Source organism: Xenopus laevis, chromosome 8S (genome assembly GCF_017654675.1).
Source record: "Xenopus laevis strain J_2021 chromosome 8S, Xenopus_laevis_v10.1, whole genome shotgun sequence".
Classification (NCBI taxonomy): Eukaryota; Metazoa; Chordata; class Amphibia; order Anura; family Pipidae; genus Xenopus; species Xenopus laevis.
In genome coordinates, this window is record NC_054386.1 from 26,228,016 (window position 1) to 26,246,657 (window position 18,642).

Consider the following 18,642-nt stretch of genomic DNA (forward strand, 5'->3'; position numbering starts at 1 on the left):
GCCGCGAGATTTCACCTCCTATCCGGGACGGCGGGACAGGCAAGTAAAATCGGGACTGTCCCGCCTGATCCGGGACACTTGGGAGGTATGCTGTCGGGCCATAGTTAGTGAGGTTAGTAAGGTGTCCCACTAGCAGGCGTTGAAACCAAAATAAGGACAGGAAGTGGAGATGAGGAAGAGGAGGAGCCACTATTCAAGACACTGTTCATCCTGCCTCCAGATGGGAGAACATTAACCCCAGACATCCTACACTGACAGTACAGGCCTACGCAAAAGGGATTTATCCGTAAGAAAAATCTCCTTTGTGGCCTCTCCCATTGTCTCTAAGCTAAGGCTGCTTATTACACACACCCAGTTAGAAGCCCAAACCAACCCCTCATGGGGCCCCTAAATCAAGTGACGCACCAAGCTGCCTATACAACTACAAACCTCGTAGCCCTAGCGCCATCCCCTTTCTGGAAAACCCATTAGCACCGCCCTTTGCCCGCCATTTCATGCTGCTGCTCCAGTTCGCGCCAATAAGGAGCTTTAACAGGCGAGGCTTCTACCTTATCTGAGCCAATGGGCGCATCGGCTATTCAAGTGGGCGTGTCTTGCCTTACGTTCAGAATCTCGCTCTGACTTTTGGTGCGATAAGCGGACGAGCCGAGTGTGGGTCTTTCAGAACCGGAAGAGAAATAGAGGAGCGATTGGGATATCCGCTTCCGCCCGCTGCAGAGTGGCCCACAACACATAAGAGCCCGCACAGGTGAGCGACGGATGAGCTGGTGATGCCACTGTGCTCTCTAGCCCCGGGGGACCTTGGGTGTTTGTAGGTGAGCCCCCCCCCCCCCCATGCTAGGGGCCACAGGTAGAGCCATAGTCCGTCACATTTAGTAAAGCGAGAGGGCCTACACTCCCCAAACTCCTCCCACTGTCCCAGTTGCCCTGGGAATGCTGGGAGTTGTAGTCCATGACTTGCGGCTGAGGTGGGTGCCTATAAGGAGATTTGCTTAACTGGTAAATCTCTTTTGCATAGGCCCATACTGTCAGTGCAGTATGTATGGGGTTAAGTTCTCTGGAGGCAGGACAAACAATTAATGAATTAAGCTCCTCCTTCTTGTGTCTCCTTCTACCCTCAGTTGGTTGTAAAGTCTGTGAATGGAGACACACTGTAAACATAGAACTATCTTCCTATCTTAACTAAGGAACGCTACGGGCCTATGCAAAAGAGATTTATCAGGTAAGCAAATCTCCTTTTATGCATACGGCCCTACATGTCAGCGCAGGACGTATGGGGATGTACCAATGCCGTCCAAAAAGGGTAGGGAAAAAAACTTTAATAAAGTGTATAAAAACTAGGGATGCACTGAATCCACTATTTTGGATTTGGCCGAAACCCCGAATCCTTCATGAGAGATTCGGCCGAATACCGAACAGAATTCGAATCCTAATTTGCATATGCAATTTAGGGTTCGGCCAGGCAGAAGGATTCGGCCAAATCCGAATCCTGCTGAAAAAGGCCGAATCCTGGATTTGGTGCATCCCTAATAAAAACTGAAGGTAAGTGTGATCAGGAAGATAACTACTTGCTACCACTGCTTACTGCACTTCCCTGCCAAACTCAGATTGGTTTGAAACATCAAACTTGTAAAATTTATAAAATGTGTGTAGTGATGCCCAGGTGGCGGCTTGACATATTGCTTCCAGTGAAGCTTTTTGTTGAAAAGCCCAAGAAGTGCTGACCTTCCTTGTGGAATGTGCCCTAAGTGTCATTGGGGGGGGGAGGCATTCCTGCTTTAGTATAAGTTTCAGGCGTCTAAAACTAGATTTAGATCCCAAGAAGGGACCGGATTTTTAGTTGGCGACCTGAATCGGTATAGACCTTGAAAAAAACATTTGAATTCTGGCAATAATGGCCATTGTATGTGAAATATGGCTGCCAGGGCTGATGTTTGAACTTTTAAGTGATGTGATGCCTAACTGCATATCAAATCTGGATTGCAGGAATTGTAGGAGTTGTGGTGAATAGCATGTGTTCCATGCTAGGCCTTGTGTTTCACACCAGCAGATAAAAATAAGCAGATTTTATGGTATGCTCTGGCTGTTGTTGGTCCTCTTGCTGACAGTAGTGTATCAATTACTGCTGGTGGATATCCTTTATGTTTCCAGATACTGGATTCAACAGAGGTAACCAGAAGGGTTGGTCTGCTAGCATATCTATGACGTCTGCAAACCAGCTTTGCATCTGTCATGCTGGTGCCACAATCTTTATGAGGGTTCGTTGTAACATCGGAATAGGTGGAAAGGCATAAGCCATCTGAAAGAACCAAGGTGTAGCGAGCGCATCTACAGCCTCTGTCATTGGGTCCCTGATCCTGGAGCAGAATCTCTGGAGTTGAATGTGTTGTGTCTGGGTGCCATAACATCCACACATGTCCTTGAGCTTCCATTCTCCTGGATCTAATGTGTTGTGGCTGAGAAAGTCCGTCTGCCAATTTTGAAGACCTGGAATGTAAATGGCTGTGAAATTCGTTGAGTTTCTCTCAGCCCAGCTGATTATTCTGGAAATCTCTGTAATCGCTGCTGCGCTCTTTGTACCTCCCTGTTGAGGTACGTGACGGCAGAGCTGTTGTCCGACTATGCGAACATGAGTTGCTTTGAAATGTGTTGACCAGTGAATGAGGGCATTGAAAATTGCTCTTATTTCGAGAATGTTTATGTGAAGTCTCTGTTCCAGAGGCCTTGGCACCATCGGTGCTGCCATGCTGCTCCCTAGCCTTTGAGGCTGGCATCTGTGGAGATGACTAGTGGGGCTGGCAAATGCCATGGTTTAACTTTGGAGAGTTTGTCCTCCTTGGTCCACCAGTGGAAGCTGGTTCACACCACCTTGTATTGGTGATCTCTGTTCTACTGTTTCAGAAATTCTCTTTGTAATGGACTCCTGTAGAATTTTGCAAATGGTATTGCATCTATATTCGATGCCATGAGTCCCAGTAGCTGAAGCACAGTAAATGCTGTTACCATGTTGTTTTGCAAGGTCAATAAAGTAGACTGTATTTTGGTAATCTTTTCTGAAGCGAGAAACAGGCTCTGCAGCCTGGAGTTGATTGCCAAGCTTAAAAATGGGAGAATTTGACTGGGAGTCAGGATGCTCTTCTGGTGGTTGATTATCCAGCCAAGCTTTGTTAGATAGTGAATGCATATTTGATGCACCTTTTCACTTTATTCTGTGAATATTAATATGTCATCCAGATATGGATATATGTGAACTCCTAGTGTGCGGCTCGTCGCTACTTTCATAAGTAGTTAAGCTGAAGGGCATTGCTTGAAATTCATAATGTTGCTGGTTGAGAAAAAATCTGAGAATTTTGTAGTGTTCTGGGTGGATTGGGATGTGTAAGTATGCATCCCTTAGGTCTACCTTTGTCATGAATGCACCTATTGGCATGGATGCTGTTATGTTTCCATCTTGAAACGTTGATATTTTACAGATTTCGAACTGGACGAAACCCACCATCTTTCTTTGGTACCAAAAAAAGGTTTGAGTAGAAACCTTGGAAATGTTCCCAGACAGGATAGCCACCAGGAGTCTTAGACTTGGCTTTGTGCTTTGTCGGAACTTGTACCTGGTTGTCCACTGCTTGTTGTACTGAAGTATGAATGTGAGATTGTAACCATCCTAAAAACTGTGGAAAGTGCTGATTTGTAGAAGTAGGATTGGTAGATGAGGAAAATTCTTGAAGTTGTGATTGTGGAGATTCAGGTGCTGGACTCGATGGGCAAGGTGAAAATTGAGGAGGGTCCTGAATAGCATGCACCATGGCAATGATAGACAGAGGTATAGGTGGTTCTAAATCGGCATCTGAATCTGCAGATTGAATATATCTACCCATTTTAGGTATGGTAGGTGGAGAAGGAGATTCAGTTAATGTCTCCTTTCTTTTACCCCTCTTTCTGACTGGTCTGGCTTTTTTGTTTTGGGTTTCAATAGGAAGTGAAGATAGATCCTCCATGAGATCGAAAAGCTCTTTAGAGTGTGCCATTATAGCATAATATCCCAGTAAATAACTCCGTACTGTCCCTTCTGTTATTTAGTAAAGAATGGCAAATCTAACAGAATAAGTTAGGGAGGTAACTTAGCTACGATCCCTCCAGGCGCGCACACCCTGGTGACGTCACTGTACAGCGCAAGCCGAATTGGCACGCTTCTGTTTGGCGCTGAGCGCGAGCGGAGTGACTTACTGAAGGGCGAAAGTCACGTCTTACCGTTACTCCGAGTCAAACTCTGTATACTGTACCCCAAGATGGGTCTGGAAGATGCCAGGGAAGAATCCGCCGGTCATCCTGAAATGTTCCCACAGGTGAACATCCTTAAGTGGAACACCTCTAGCCCTGAACTGAGAAAAGGGGGCCCACACTGGCCAGTAAAATGCTGCTCTGTAGAGTAGCGGAGCAGCAACAGTTCCCATAGTAATTGGAAGGGCTCTTAATTATACAGGCACTGATGTCTGTATATGTATGTACCTAAATAAAAAGACGGAGCACTCTACGAACAGTGCTCACATAAAGGTACAGAGGGAGCACACGGCCAATAGGGGGCTCAGCTACAGTTAAGAGCTCACTAAGTAACGTTCAAATCAAAAATGTGAGGAGGAATGTATGAAGTGTCCACCTCCAAGCAGGACAAACAAAAAACTGAGGGTTGAAGGAGACACGGGAAGAGAAGGAGCTTGGGGGAGGGGGTTAGTTTTGGGATACTGAAAGAAACGCACAAGAAACAAATTGATTGAACATTGGGTACATGTGTGCCCTTTTTCCTTCCTTTACTGATGGGCATATCTCAAGGGCAGTTCGCAGAATGTGTGGCCCTTGTACTTGATGCCCCTTGGTAGCTATTGAAAGGGCACAATTTAGGCTGCAGAGACAGAGCAGTCACATGGGGTTCCAGGTTAAGTCTTCCTCCAGAAGGACCCTATTTCGTGGCTAACACATGAATGATTGCAATGGGTGAAGGGCACAGGTTTTGCGAGCTGGGCATAGTCATGAGACAATTGTGTGCCCCTCTCTAGTGATCCCTGGCCATGTCTGAAGGTTGGGAAGACTGGCCCTTGTTGGGCCCCGGGTGGAAACGCAGGATATCGGTCAGAAAATCGGGTGCATCCTGTGGTCACATAGACATCTATTATAGAAGGTGGGTGCACTTTCTGTGTTCTCTCTCTCTCTCTCTCTGTGTTCCCAGTGTTCATTATCCTTATGCTGTGCCCCTCTTTCCCTTTTGCCCCCCAGCCCCACGGGGGAGCAGATGCGTAGTAAGATTGAGCTGGCCAAGTACTTGGGTTCCTCTGTGGACTTGTCCCTCTTTGACTTCAGGAATGGGGTGATTGTAGATAAAGGTCATTGTTCCCCCAAGGTAAGAGCTTTGCACCCATTTTACTCAGTGAGCTGCATTTACCCCTGTTTTTTTTCTAATTCCCTGATGCCCACCTCCTCAGAAAAAGAAAGGCTCCCAGAGGAAGAGCCTTCCTGCTGATGGCACTGTGACGCTGCCACACAAAATGCCCCGTCTCTCCTTGCCTATGCCGGCCCTCGAAGAGAGTGAACAGAATGGCACCGCTGAAAAATCTGTTGTGTAAGTGCAGCGATGAGCAGGAATGAATGGGTACAGATATATCTCTAATAAGAATGTTTTGCCCTTCTTACAGGCGCTGCCATGGCTGCAAAGTGTGGTTTGCGGGAGTGGAATTCGGAAAGTCCAAAATCAACAAATGGCACTGTGCTGATTGTAGAGGTAATGGGAGTAACTGATGGGGGAGGGGGACAAAGTCATTATATCTGGGGGCATGTGAGCTTTTTGTTTAGGCTGGAATTTGCCATGCCCATTGCCATGTGGTACCAGTATTGTCTATAGGATCTCAAGTAGAGGACACATGTAAGTATTACTGTTAATTAGGGCATAGTGGGAACAAGATGTTATATAGCTAGACGGACTTGGCAGAGGGGTTCAGCTGGCAGCCCCATGTGATGTTGCACTTTGTCATTCTGTTACTGGGGCAACAGAGGCGTTTGGTGCCCATCACTGATCCCTAACGTTAAGTTCTCCCTTTTGCAGCTTCCAGACGAGCTTTCAACAAAGAGCAAAAGGTTTATAAGGTGGGTCTGCTCCCCGCACTTCATGGCTCATGGCAGGTACTGCATATGCTCGTGGGGGGGACCATGCTTGGGGGGGGGCCATGCTTGGGGGGGCAGGATGAGTTGCATGCTTATGTTCTGTTCATGGTTAGAATGCAGGTTGTGGCACATGTGATGCCTGTAAGGTGACTGAAAACTGTGGTCATTGCACTATTTGTCTCCTGCGTTCCCACGACCCAGAATTTGGCAGTTCCTGGAAGTGTGTCAGGAGGCGGTGCCTGCGTGTTCTCCGCAAGGTGAGTGGGTGGTACTGTCTCTTTAGGCTGTAAGTGTTACTGTCTGACACACACACACTGTTCCCAGAGACTCCCACCCAGTTCTGAATGTTCTCTCCCAATCTTGCTCCTGCAGAGCGACGACTGTGGCATGTGCCAAGGCTGCTGTAGGGAGGATGACTGCGAAGGCTGCTCCGTCTGTCTAGATAAGATGCACAATCCTGACATTGACATCAAAGAGAAGTGTCTGCTGCGCCGCTGTATGAACAAGGTCAGTTACTGTGGCTCTCTAGCAGGGACAGCAGATAGGTGCTCCTGCAGGGGTGAGAGATGGTAAGGTGCAATGGCTGGGGTGGGAGGTGCTAAGATGCACAAATCATCACCTTTTAGTTGTTTTATTCCTTTCAGAAGTTGGTGCATTGTTCTCCTGACTATAAGAACAACGACACAAAGAAGCTGCTCATTGTAAGTGCTCCCTTTTCTGTTGGTAGTGGAGGGGGGGGGGGCGGCGAAGTGTTTGGGTAACCGGAAGTGATGTCAGATTTCAGTTTATTAACCCACGGGAAGGGCATGGAATTGACGTATTGGAATAGTTTGAGAATAACCAGTGCCACCTGTAGGTGTCTGTCATTTGTTGTCATTTCTGTTTCCCCATGCAAGAAGAAACCCACTTTCATCAAACAGAAGAAGAAGAAGAAGACAGATCGGAAAGGACAGGTTAGTAACCATCCTAGTGAGATTGTGACCCTTGCCCCCCCCATGCTTCTGTCTTGTGCACAAACTCATGGATTCCCTTCTAGTTATCGTGTGCATCTGCCCACCCAGCTGTTGTTCTCTCATCTCTGTTTCACCTTTTGTACATACAATCATGCACCCACAGTCTGTTCCGCCGCCTTGCCATTTCCATGTAGTCGGTTGCACATGCTCATTTCTGTGCATTCTGTCTGTTCAGACTGCCTGCTGCCCCCTGGTCATTTCTGTGAGTCCATTGTCTTTTTTGGCTGCCTGCTGCACTCCTGCCCAGTTCTGTGCACCCATGTTGTCTAAAAGCTTCTCTTTGCTGTTTCAACTTGCATGGCTCCAACTCTCATTTCTTACATTTGCCATTTAAACTCTAGTCTATCTTTCTACCTATTTCCACCCACCATATCTTACAGCTGCTTTCAAGCCGCCGTCAAAACCGGAAGTGCGGTGAATGTGAGTCCTGCCTTCAGAAGGATGACTGTGGCAAGTGCGACTTCTGTCAGGACAAGCCCAAATTCGGTGGTCGCAACCTTAAACGGCAAAAGTGTCGCTGGCGCCAGTGCCTGCGATTTGCCATGGTGGGTCCTGGGTTTAATGCCTAACGTGGGCTGCAAGGAAGACCTAGAGTGTTTTGTTTGCATCTTGTTGCCCCACACTTTGCTACAGCTCTTGTTCTTTACGGTTTCCTGTGCCCACCCACTGTATGTACCCCCTAAAGCTACACCAGGGGGCACCAGGATTTGTCTTGGTTGCTGACAGAACCTACACTGAATTGCGTCACTGTTTTTTCCACAGTTTTAGATCTGTGGCCCTTGCAGGAAGGTGTTAATTTGCATTCTGTAATTCGACATAGCATTTGACATATTGTGCATGGGGTTGGCTGTAATGTGTACAAGCTGGTGTTTGGCACCATGTCCAAATAAGCACCTGCTTGGTATTATGCTGGAAAGGCAATATTCTACTTTAACTGATCCTTAATATTCAATGGTCCTTGATTGACATTAGCAATGTTGCAAAGATAGGGGGAGCTTTTGTCAGCGGATGCTGTGCTTTCCAGACTGTAAGTCTCTGACTGTTTCTCAGGAAAAGAACATCCCAGCATTCCATAGATCATCCAATAACCCGGTCATTATAGAGAGGATGAAGCAGGAGGCGGTTGCTGCGGAATATGAGAAAGTAGAGGTTCAGGTAAGTGAGGAATGCTGGGAGGTGGATAGCCTGTTTAGGTAGTTTGTAAGGGTTTAATAAAAAAGACAAAATCTAAAGGCCCCCGACTAAACGATTCAAAGGGGCCCCAATGGGGGGTGGGAAGGGGGAGATTGTGTCTTGAAAATGGGCTTGATAGCTATTGATCCTAAAAAGAACCATTGTGTCTCCTTAGCAGAACCAAGATACTCTACTCATTGTATCTCCACTCAGGGAAACCTTCATTAAAGTGGAACAGATAAACGGGCAGCACTGCTCTAGCGATGTGAGTACCGTATCTCATGCCCCAGGTTACTTAGTATCAGGGCTAATAGAAGGAAAGAAACAGACTGCCCCATGCCCAGTCCTTTATATGGCAGTTTGGGCTCACTAAGCAGGAACCTACTCTCACACACACAAATCGACTCCTTCACTAACAGGAGGCAAATTGTCACATTTTCTTTCTTCTGACCGTGCACCTGCCATGCCCATATCTTTGCACCACCAGTATGTGGCACAGAGATTTGCCAGTGAATAGTGCTCTGGTGAGTGCAGTTTTATCTCAGCATGTGGGCATCATCAATTATGAGACACAAGAAGAGATTTGCCCCTGACTGTGAATGGCTGTATGTGCAATGCACCACCAGGAACCTACAGGGCCCCATTTCACCATGCCTTCAGTTGTATAGTAGTGAATGGTGCCCTGTGGAATTGTTGATGTTTGGGGAGGGGGATAATAAGAGCATGACACAATATGATCTGCATGTGTAGTAGCAAGATGGATTATGTACATCCTTCGGCTCTGTGGAGCTCATGTGTTAGGGCTGTGTATCCTTGGCTCTAGTACCTTTTAGAATGAAACAGCCCAGCAACAAGAAGTGAGGGGGTTTCTTGGTAAAGGAGAGTTCCAGAAGTCCCACCTCAGCCGGTTATAGGAGCAGAGTGTGCTGACCTGTGCCATTGAGCCCTGCTTGACTTTCTAGGAGAGGAACAGCAGTCACATGAAAAATGAGACTTCCAGGCTGATAAAGGAGGAGACCGCGGAGAGGGATGTCCCGCACACAGAAGAGATCACCCCATTGGTAAGAAGCATCTCCTATATGGGGGGACTAAGAAGCAGGTTCTTAGTGCTAATACATCCCCTTCTACCTTGATACCCCAGGACCTGAACCGGTCAATCAAGACAGAGGAGTTCATCACAGAGACAGACGACATTGAAGAAGCAGATGACAGCACGCCTGTGGTGAGCTGTACCCCCCACTCTGGTGCCAACCTACACATGCACTTTGCTTGGTTTTGTACAGTTATTCTCAGAACTGCCGTGCAATTGCTCTTAGTGGTTGCCTGTAGCTAAAAGCGAGTAGTGACATCTGTAGCTGGGATCCTGGCCTTGCCAAGTGCTATACAGTGGCATCTGTAGCTAGGAGCCCAGCCATGCTTAGCACTAAATAGTGATGCGTGTAGCTTTGGGCTTGGTCCCATTGAGTGCTGCCAAGAAGACATACAATACTGCTATTTGGCTATGGTTTATACGAACTCCTGATCTGCTTATATGAGCACAGTATAGGCCCTAGAAATAATAATAGATTATCACCAGTCAGTACAGTTGTTGCTAAGCTCCATTTGTATCCAATAAAGCTACAGTTGCTCCTGGTGCACTCAACATGCTGGGCTGTTAGTGTCTAATAACTTTTTGTTTTTTGACAGATCATGGAGATTTTTAGCCTGAGCTCGTATCACACAACGGGAGACTTGGACAAAGTTTTACAGGAATTCATGGGGGAGCTGAATGAGATGCCACTGCCAGCTCACTGGGAAGTACTGGCCCATACAGGCCCCAATCTTCAGCTGGTGCAGCGCTCCAGACTTTCCACTATGGCTGACACTGTTATTTACATCCAGCCTGGACTCCTCTTTCATGTGATAGTGAAGGGTCACCCTGTTCCTTCTTCCCACGAACTGTACAATAATCACCCCACCCGTCTCACCACTGTGGATGATGTTGTGGAGCTAATCTGTGATCTGGAGGCACATCAGCAGTGTGTTGGGCTCTTAAAGCCTAGGCACAGGTCTTCTGAGTGCCGCGTGCTGGTGACGTGTGGAGGGAAATGCGAAGAATGTTGCAAAATGCCCTGGCTGGCGGGAAGCAACCAATAGACATAGGGAGGCTGGTTGAGCCGTAGCTCAGGGACAAAGGCACGATGTGGGGCTTCTTATGGTAAAGGACTCGGTGGGATATAGACCTGTGAATTAGGGATCAGAGGAGCTAACAGAAACCAATGCCTTCAGTATGAACACAAGTTCAGGACACAAATTTATTTTCCCTACACTGGAAGAAACTGAGGCTGGACCGCAGGTATATAGTCATTATCATACCGAATCTTTCCTGGTCTGGAGTCGGTTTAGCGCTTTTCTTTTTAACCTTTCTTTTACTGACCGTCCGTATCGTCTGGCTTGACAGTCTTCCACACTCAGCCTGTTCTGGGTTTAGTGCCTACTGTTTGGTTCTCTTCTCCTATTGGCTCTCTGCAGAGAGTTGCTGCTTTTATAAATAACGGAGAATGCCATTTGCATTGATGTAACTGCATTATATTTCAGTACAGTAGAGTCCTCTTCTGCCATGTCAGGGTGCTTCATCTTTTAACATCTACCACTTTTTTCCAGTTTCATACAATAAACCTTTGCAATTTCATTTATTTCAGTGTTGTCTTGTAGCAGATTGTATCCACTCTGGAGCCTCTAACCGCCAGTGATATAACTGCATGGACAGGGCTACTTGTCCCCTACATTCACATATGGGCTGGAAAGCTCCGCCCTCTCCAGCGGAACCTTTTACATTGTTCTTTTTTTAATATATATTCTTGTAAAAGTATAGTTTGTAATAATGTTCAGCGCAGCCATGATTGTTTTCATGACTCCAAAGATGTCAATAAAGTGGCACCACAATTATCCAGACAGTGGTGGAATGTATACTTGCATTAACACAGCAATAATATTTTGTTACCCAACGTCTCTCACAGGTGCAGCAATCCTTTAATATCACTATATTTTCCATCCATATCTAGGTTTTGGCAGGCTACAAGCAGATGTTAGCCTCGGGGGTGCACTGGGCCAATCCGTTTTTGCTGCGTCGCTGCTGTTTGACATCGTTTATAGGGAGTGCTGCCTCCAGGCCTGGCCCCAAGTGGGGGCCACACAGCCCTGCAACAGCTGCATTCCTTCTCTGCACATTTGCAATGAGGCCATTGTTCAGTTCACCTTCCAATAATAGTACACCTAGTGGTCATACATGCCTCTGCTCTTTTCTTTTTGTAAATATATGGAATGGTCCATAAAGTAGTTCTCTGCCAACACTGCTGCCATTTTCATTCTCTTAACAATTTGTATTTGATTCTTACTGATGCTTTAAAGGAGAAGTAACCACTGGTAAAATAGACATTATTCTGTGATATATCATTAAATTGAAGCTATATTTGCTATAACACTGCGTGTAAAGCTGGCCATAGATGTTGAGATTTTTAAAAGATCAGATCCTGATCGTGAGACCACAATCTTCTCAGAACGATCGTACGATCGTACGAATCTACCATCAACTAAAAAGACCAATTTACCAGGAAAACAAAGGGGAGCTGCCTGCTTGGCCCTGCAAACATAGAGAGATTGCACTGGGACCGACAAAGATTTTTTGACCTGGCCGATCAATTTCCCGACAGATGTCGGCCGAAAAATCGTAAGATGTACGATCGTTCGAATACCACTAACCGCACGATAATTTCGAAGGATTGGTCGGGCTTCCCTAAAATCGGTCGTTCGGCAAGAAGAATCGTCGCGTCTATGGGGAGCTTAAGGCATTGTCTCCTTTGTCTGACATTCTAATCCTGTTATGCGAGGTCATGCATTTAGGTACTGGCTTTGGTTGCCCTGTCATACAGAGAGAAAGAATTGGGAAACCCTGACCATGTGGGTGCAGGTCTCATCCATGTGCCTGGACAGTGAAGATGGGATGAGTGATCCCCCCCTGGATATTGGTAGCAGATCACATTTACTAACCTCGCAGATTGTTTCACTTAACACTTCTACTTTTCATTTCTTTTTTGTTGCCAGGGTCAGTCACTCCCATTTGAAATTTGAAAACTGTAAAGAGGCAGACGCGGAAGGCAAATAATTCAAGAAGTGTAATAAAAACGAACAGAAGTAGACAGAATGTCCATTACACTTGTTTTCCTGGAAGAGGCTTCAGTGGAAGTGGGTAAACTAGCAGGAAAAACAACTGGCAACATGGTGGTAGCAAGGCAATCCTTGTGGCTTTGTCATTGGTTGGGCAATACAACACCAAAACAAAGCGGAGTCTCTTTTCAGGCCTGATTTGAAACAAGTCATAGTGGAAAGTCACAGGAGGAAAGAACATGTTCTTACCCACTACAAAGACTACAAAGTAGATCACAAAAATCTGTTTCACATAGTAGGCCATATTGCTCCTTTTGCTCCAATTTCAGAGCCTGGGAAGACAGGAAGGAAGACACCTTCAAGCTGGTCCTCAATTTAAAACCCTTCCTACGCAAAAATTCATGATGGAATGCGTCAAGTCAGTGGAACCAGAGATCTCCATGACTTCGATAGATCTGCAGGAAAGTTACCTGCATATACCTATCTCTCCAGACTCCAGAGTTTTCTCATATTTGCCATTAAAGGCAGTCTTTGTCAAATTACGGCACTCCCCTTTGAGCTCTGTACTGCTTTTGTGTCTTCACTAATGTAAGATTGCTTACTATACATCAACCTCTTAAGGCCCCTACAGCAGCCCAAGCAATCCAGGACATATACGCGTGTCTCCAAGTGGTTTTTCACAGAATTCGAATAATGTCCACACCTTGTGTGACTACCGCAACATCCGCAATAGTGTTACGGATGACTTCCAGAAAGGTTTGGGCCTTGGCCGCCGTAACACATACACAATGGGCATAGAACCCCACAATTCAACGATTCTTTAAGTGGTAACCAGGACAAGGTATCCTAAGAGAACCACTTTCAACTTAGTTTTTACTATTGGTGTTTGATGCACTGCATCAACCCCCTTTCAAACCCCTTTTGACCTGCAATCTCAAATAGCAATCACCTCATAGGTACGAACTGTCAGTGCAGTAAGTCCCAGCAAGGCTGATTTATGGGGCAAGGGACCTGTTTGGTCTTCTCTATCTCCTTTGTGTTTTGTCTCTTGGTCTTCCTTCTGTATATTCATTCTTCACAAACTGAGCTTTCCAAATGAACGCAGGTAGAAGCAGGATCCATCTAATATCTGCAGTAGGAAGGACCACTGGTCATCAGTTTTGATCCTGGCCCCAGAGGTGAATAAAGACAAAAAACATAATGTCTTTACTGACAGTTTGGGCCTATGACAAAAGGATTTTGTGCCCAAATTCACTTTTTCTTTTAACGTTTGTCAAAGGAAGGGTGGGTTTGATGGGGAAAACAGGTTGGATGCAGATAGCTAACATGGTTTTACTTTGGGTACTTCAAATATCTAACCATAAAGAAGCAGGTTTATTGACTTAATGGAAGCTTACCATAGTATGTGTGGTGTCAACATAGTGGGGACCTTAAGTTTAATGTTCCAGTGGGGCAGGGACTAATAGGAATAATGAATATTCTCTGTCAAGTGTTGTAACGTATGCAATATACTGAAAGAGTTCTCATATAAACACTGACCCTGGTTTATACACAAGACACTTTTTATTAATTTAATTTGAAGGGATGCTTTAGCCTCTAAAAACTTTCCTGTTATGTTGCATTATACTCTGATTATAATATTTTCCGAAGAGCTCTTTTTACCTGTTGGTTCCTGAGACTGTAGATAAAGGGGTTGAGTAGAGGAGTCAGTATTGAATATACCAGAGCTATTGGCCTGTTTGTCTCAACAGCTCCAGCTGAGGCTGGCTGAAGGTAGCTGACAAATATTGTTACAAAGAAAAGCCCTACAGAAATCAGGTGGGAGGAGCAGGTTGAAAATGCTCGGTACCTTCCAGAAGAGGAGTGGATCGATAATATGGTTTTGATGATCCGCAAATACGATACCATGATAAGGACAAAGGGGCTCATTGCCATAACACTACCCTCAGTATATACAAGAAGTTCCAAGCTGGCAGGGTTGGAGCAGGACAGTGCTAGTAGTGGAGGGATATCACAGAAATGCTCATTGACCTTGTTCAAACCACAGTAATCCAATGAAGAGATTGTGGATGCGTAAAGGAGAGAATGCAAAAAGCTTAATATCCATGAGAAAGTTATAAGAGACCAGCAAGTCTTCCTGTCTAATATAGATAAATACCGAAGAGGGTTTGTGATAGCCACCAGACGATCATATGCCATAATGGTCAGAATCAAGCACTCCAGAACAGCTATCCAGATAAAGAAGAAGAGTTGGGTCATGCAGCCTGTGAATGATATGCTTTTCTTGTCCGTGAGAAGATGGGCCACCATGAGAGGGACAGTTACAGATATGAAACTGATGTCCACAAAGGAAAGGTTTCCCAGGAAGAAATACATAGGGGTTTGGAGCTCCTGGTTCATTACTATTAAGAAAATGATCAGACAACTTCCCAGAAGAGTCACCAGGTATATAGTGATAAATAAAGCCAACAGAGAGGACTTCTGCTTAGGGTTCTCAGACAAACCCAAGAGAATAAATTCAGTGATGGAAGACATGTTGACAATTTCCATTGGTGAAATTCTGGAAAAAAAAATAGCAATAACCGTGCTTTTAGCCCCTTCAGTACCAGAGCAAACTTATGGCTGGTGTTTCCCTATCTGGGAGGTAGGAAAAGTAGCAGTCAGAAATTAATTGATTGGGTAACCCATTAGATTAGAGGCAGATGAACAGATTTATTGTAAAAAACAAATCTAGGGTGTTATTTCTTAATAAAGGCTAGAGAGAGAAGTGATCTGGCGCAGTACATTTTTGGACTGACCCACTCTGCCTCATTCTCACTAGACACTGTTGGAGAGAAAAGGGTGACTTTGTGAGGGAAGAATATGCCAGCAGCCATTAAGGAAACGGGTGGATGAATTCTGCTCCAGAGTTTTAATTGCAGGTCAATTTGTTTTCTCAATCTATTTATATCTTGCACATATACATTTCTACATCTTTAGATTCACCTAGGAAAGCCCTAATCAAAGCTAAGTCCTTCCATTGCTTTTGGTGCTTTCACTCCCTGGACAAGTGGAAGGTGGAACAGAAACACTTACACTCCCCACTGCAGACGATGTGGCTCCCAAGGCTTGGAATTAGTGCCAGTTATGATGCACTTGTCATGGTTCAAATCAGTAGGCTGATTAATGCAGGACATGGGGGCAGCTTCTCCCTAACACAGTTATAATAGCTGTGTGCCCTAAGAGAGAGGACCAGTGTTTATTTGCAGATTATACCCAAGGGCTTATTCACCTTTAGGGAGGCAATTTGCAGTCTACATGAAACTTCAGTAATTGACAATTAAATACAATGATAAAGTCAGTGTTTTTTGTTGTTACATTAACATTATTAATATTCCTTTGGGTTTATAGTCCTTTCTTCATCAGAACTCCTGCTTGATCTGTGGCACTTTCTAAACTGAATTTGTGGTCAATATTTCTACAAGTTCACAGCTCTGAAAGGAGAAGGAACGGAGTATGCTCACCCAAGAGCTAACAGCGACTTAAAATAATTTATTTTTATATTAAACATAAGTTGGAAGTTTCCTGTCAGCAAACATAGCATGATGCCATACTCTCATGATACATGGAGAGCCAAAGGAAATCCAGTAACCGCTACCATATTAAGCTGCTCCAGCAAGGTTGTCCTCAGGGCCGCCATCAGGGGGGACTAGGGGGACAGTTGTCCCGGGCCAGGTGATTTTTGGGTTTTAGGGGGGCCCTGTCGCTGTACTCACTCTGTAGCCGGGCCCCCACTACTGTCAGAAAGCTGTAGAATTGGGTTGGGGAGGGCGGAGCTTCTACATGTCTTTCCACTCCCCAGCTTCTAAACTATTGGTAGTTTCATAGAGCCACATGGTGATTGGATAAGCCTATCCAATTCCTGTGTAGATCTGCCTTGACTTAAGAGCAAACCAGTAGTATAGAAGCAGGGGAGGGACATGCAAGCACTATAGCTCCGCCCACCCTACCCGATTCTGCAGCTCACTGAGAGCAGTGGGGGGGATCTTTGAATGGAAAACAAGAAGCTGAAGAAGAAACTAAGGTAAGTTCCACTTAGCACCAATGTTTTTGTTTTTTTAGTTTATTGAACCCCTGGCCACAAATGATTTTTGTTATTATATTCTATGGGGCCCTGACTACCAAACTTTTATGGGGGCCCTGTCATTACTGTTTATTTAACTTATAGGGGGCCCTGACCACTAATTAATTTTTTAACTTAAATAGGGGGGCCCTGACCACTAATTAATTTTTTTAACTTATAGGGGGGCCCTGACCACTAATTATTTTTTTTAACTTATAGGGGGGTCCTGACCACTAATTGATTTTTTTTAACTTATAGGGGGCCCTGACCACCAATGATTTTTTTTAAACTTGTAGGGGTGGGGCTTGGGGGCAGGATCTGGGGTGGGCGGGGCCCAGAAAATTTTGCCTTATGGGGCCTTGATTTCTGATAGCGGCCCTGGTTGTCCTAATATGTGACATGACATTGGCATGACCTCAGTTACAAGAAGGCTGCATTAGGGGATTTCATATAACCCAAACCTTGGCTATATTGACTGTATATCAATAACCTTTAACAAAGTAACATCTTCATTGCTCCTGTCACTTTCTTCTCACAGGCGGTAGATAAGGAGGTTGAGATGATGAGTAGTATACCTTAGAGCAGGGGTGCCCAAAATGTAGATCGGGATCTACCAGTAGACCTTTAGCTGGTGATCATTAGCTCTCAAGACACTGTCAACAAACAGCTTGTCTCTCTCTTGTTTCATGCTTTTCATTCAGATATTTATGTTAAGGTTACATAAGAAATATAGGGGAGATTAAGTCGCCTGGCGACTAATCGCCTCTTCTTCTGGACGACAATCTCCCCGAACTGCCTTCGCGTGTCTTCCCATGCGCTATAATGAAAAGTCGCCTGCGCTAAAGCACATGCGGCGCTTCGTTTTCCGAAGTTTCCTCGTCGGACGTCTTCGGAAAATGAAGCGCCGTGCGCCAGAGGCAAAGTAAGACTGGTTATGATTTAAGGTACCTGAACAAATTTATAGAAAAGAAGAAGTTCTGAATGGAGACTATAAGGTCAGTCCAAAATCTGATGAGAGATCTGATGGTAACTATCGATCTAAGGGATGCTTATCTGCATGTGCCGATTCATGTGGAAAGCAGAAAATATCTGAAAGTGGCGGTATTTCTGGATGGGAATCTCAAGCATTTTCAGTTCAAGGCATTACCCTTCAGCATAACATCAGCACCAAGGGTATTTACAAAAATGATTGTGGTTTTGGCAGCGGCTTTGAGAAAGGAAGGTATTTACGTCATAGCCAATATAGACGATTGGTTGTTGAAAGCATCCAACGTCAAAGAAATGGAAAAAAATCTACAAAAAACAATAGAGACTCTAGAAGTACATTGCTGGCTGCTGAACAGAGAAAAATCTAATTTGCTGCCATCAACTTCAGTAAAATTATTGGGATTTCACATCAATGCCAAGAGCATGAAGATTATTCTGCCACAAGAAAAATTGAACAGGATTGTTCAAGAGACAAAGTTGATGATCAAGAACAGAGAGTTACAATTCGCAAAGCGATGAAACTTCTTGGGCTGTTCACAGCAGCAATAGAGGCATGTCACGACCGGCACCCGATACCAGAACAAATGCCAAGCACCCTGGTCTCGGCTCGGCTTCACCAGTAGTGTGACCACCGTTGGGCTTCGGGAGGAGCCCTCAGCTTACTTGGGTGCCACCTGGACTTAACGAGGGGTGCAAGGCGAGGTGTTCTGGCTGGCAAAGGGGCACAGCTGTTAGCAGAGTCTTTTGGGCCGAAGGTCACGGTACAAATGGAGCAGGCAAGAGAATCGTCAGACAGGCAGAGTCGAGGCAGGCGGATATCAGAATCGTCAGGCAGGCAAGGGTCAAACCGGGTTGTCAATCAAGGGGTTAAGCAGGAAGAGTTGTCGTAGGCAGGCAAGGGTCAGGATACAGAGTTCAGAATAGTCAGGATACAGGCAGGGTCAAACACGGATAAACAGGATACAGAATAACAGGAACAGATGCACTAGGCTCAGAAACCACTTAGAAACAAAGTTCTATCACGGGCACCGGCTGGGAAACAGAATGGGCCTTAAATAGGTACAAATTTCG

General features: G+C 45.4%; 1 protein-coding gene across 15 annotated transcripts; it reads left to right on the plus strand.

The window, feature by feature from the left end:
• The first annotated feature begins 593 nt into the window (after positions 1-593).
• mbd1.S (methyl-CpG binding domain protein 1 S homeolog) lies at positions 594-11,264 on the plus strand. Of its 15 annotated transcripts, XM_018232148.2 has the most exons (17): positions 614-748; positions 1,122-1,222; positions 5,052-5,173; positions 5,269-5,392; positions 5,475-5,611; positions 5,685-5,770; positions 6,092-6,168; positions 6,264-6,407; positions 6,523-6,657; positions 6,777-6,851; positions 7,047-7,103; positions 7,544-7,708; positions 8,214-8,318; positions 8,512-8,601; positions 9,299-9,397; positions 9,478-9,558; positions 10,023-11,264. In XM_018232148.2, exons 3-17 carry the CDS (start codon positions 5,064-5,066, stop codon positions 10,470-10,472), a joined length of 1,935 nt encoding a protein of 644 aa, XP_018087637.1. In that variant the 5' UTR covers positions 614-748; positions 1,122-1,222; positions 5,052-5,063; the 3' UTR covers positions 10,473-11,264. The 15 variants fall into 15 exon arrangements, with proteins under 15 accessions (XP_018087636.1, XP_018087639.1, XP_018087642.1 ...); XM_018232147.2 differs by lacking the exon at positions 1,122-1,222 and having other exon boundaries at positions 594-748; XM_018232150.2 differs by lacking the exon at positions 1,122-1,222 and having other exon boundaries at positions 594-748; positions 8,515-8,601.
• Positions 11,265-18,642: the final 7,378 nt, after the last annotated feature.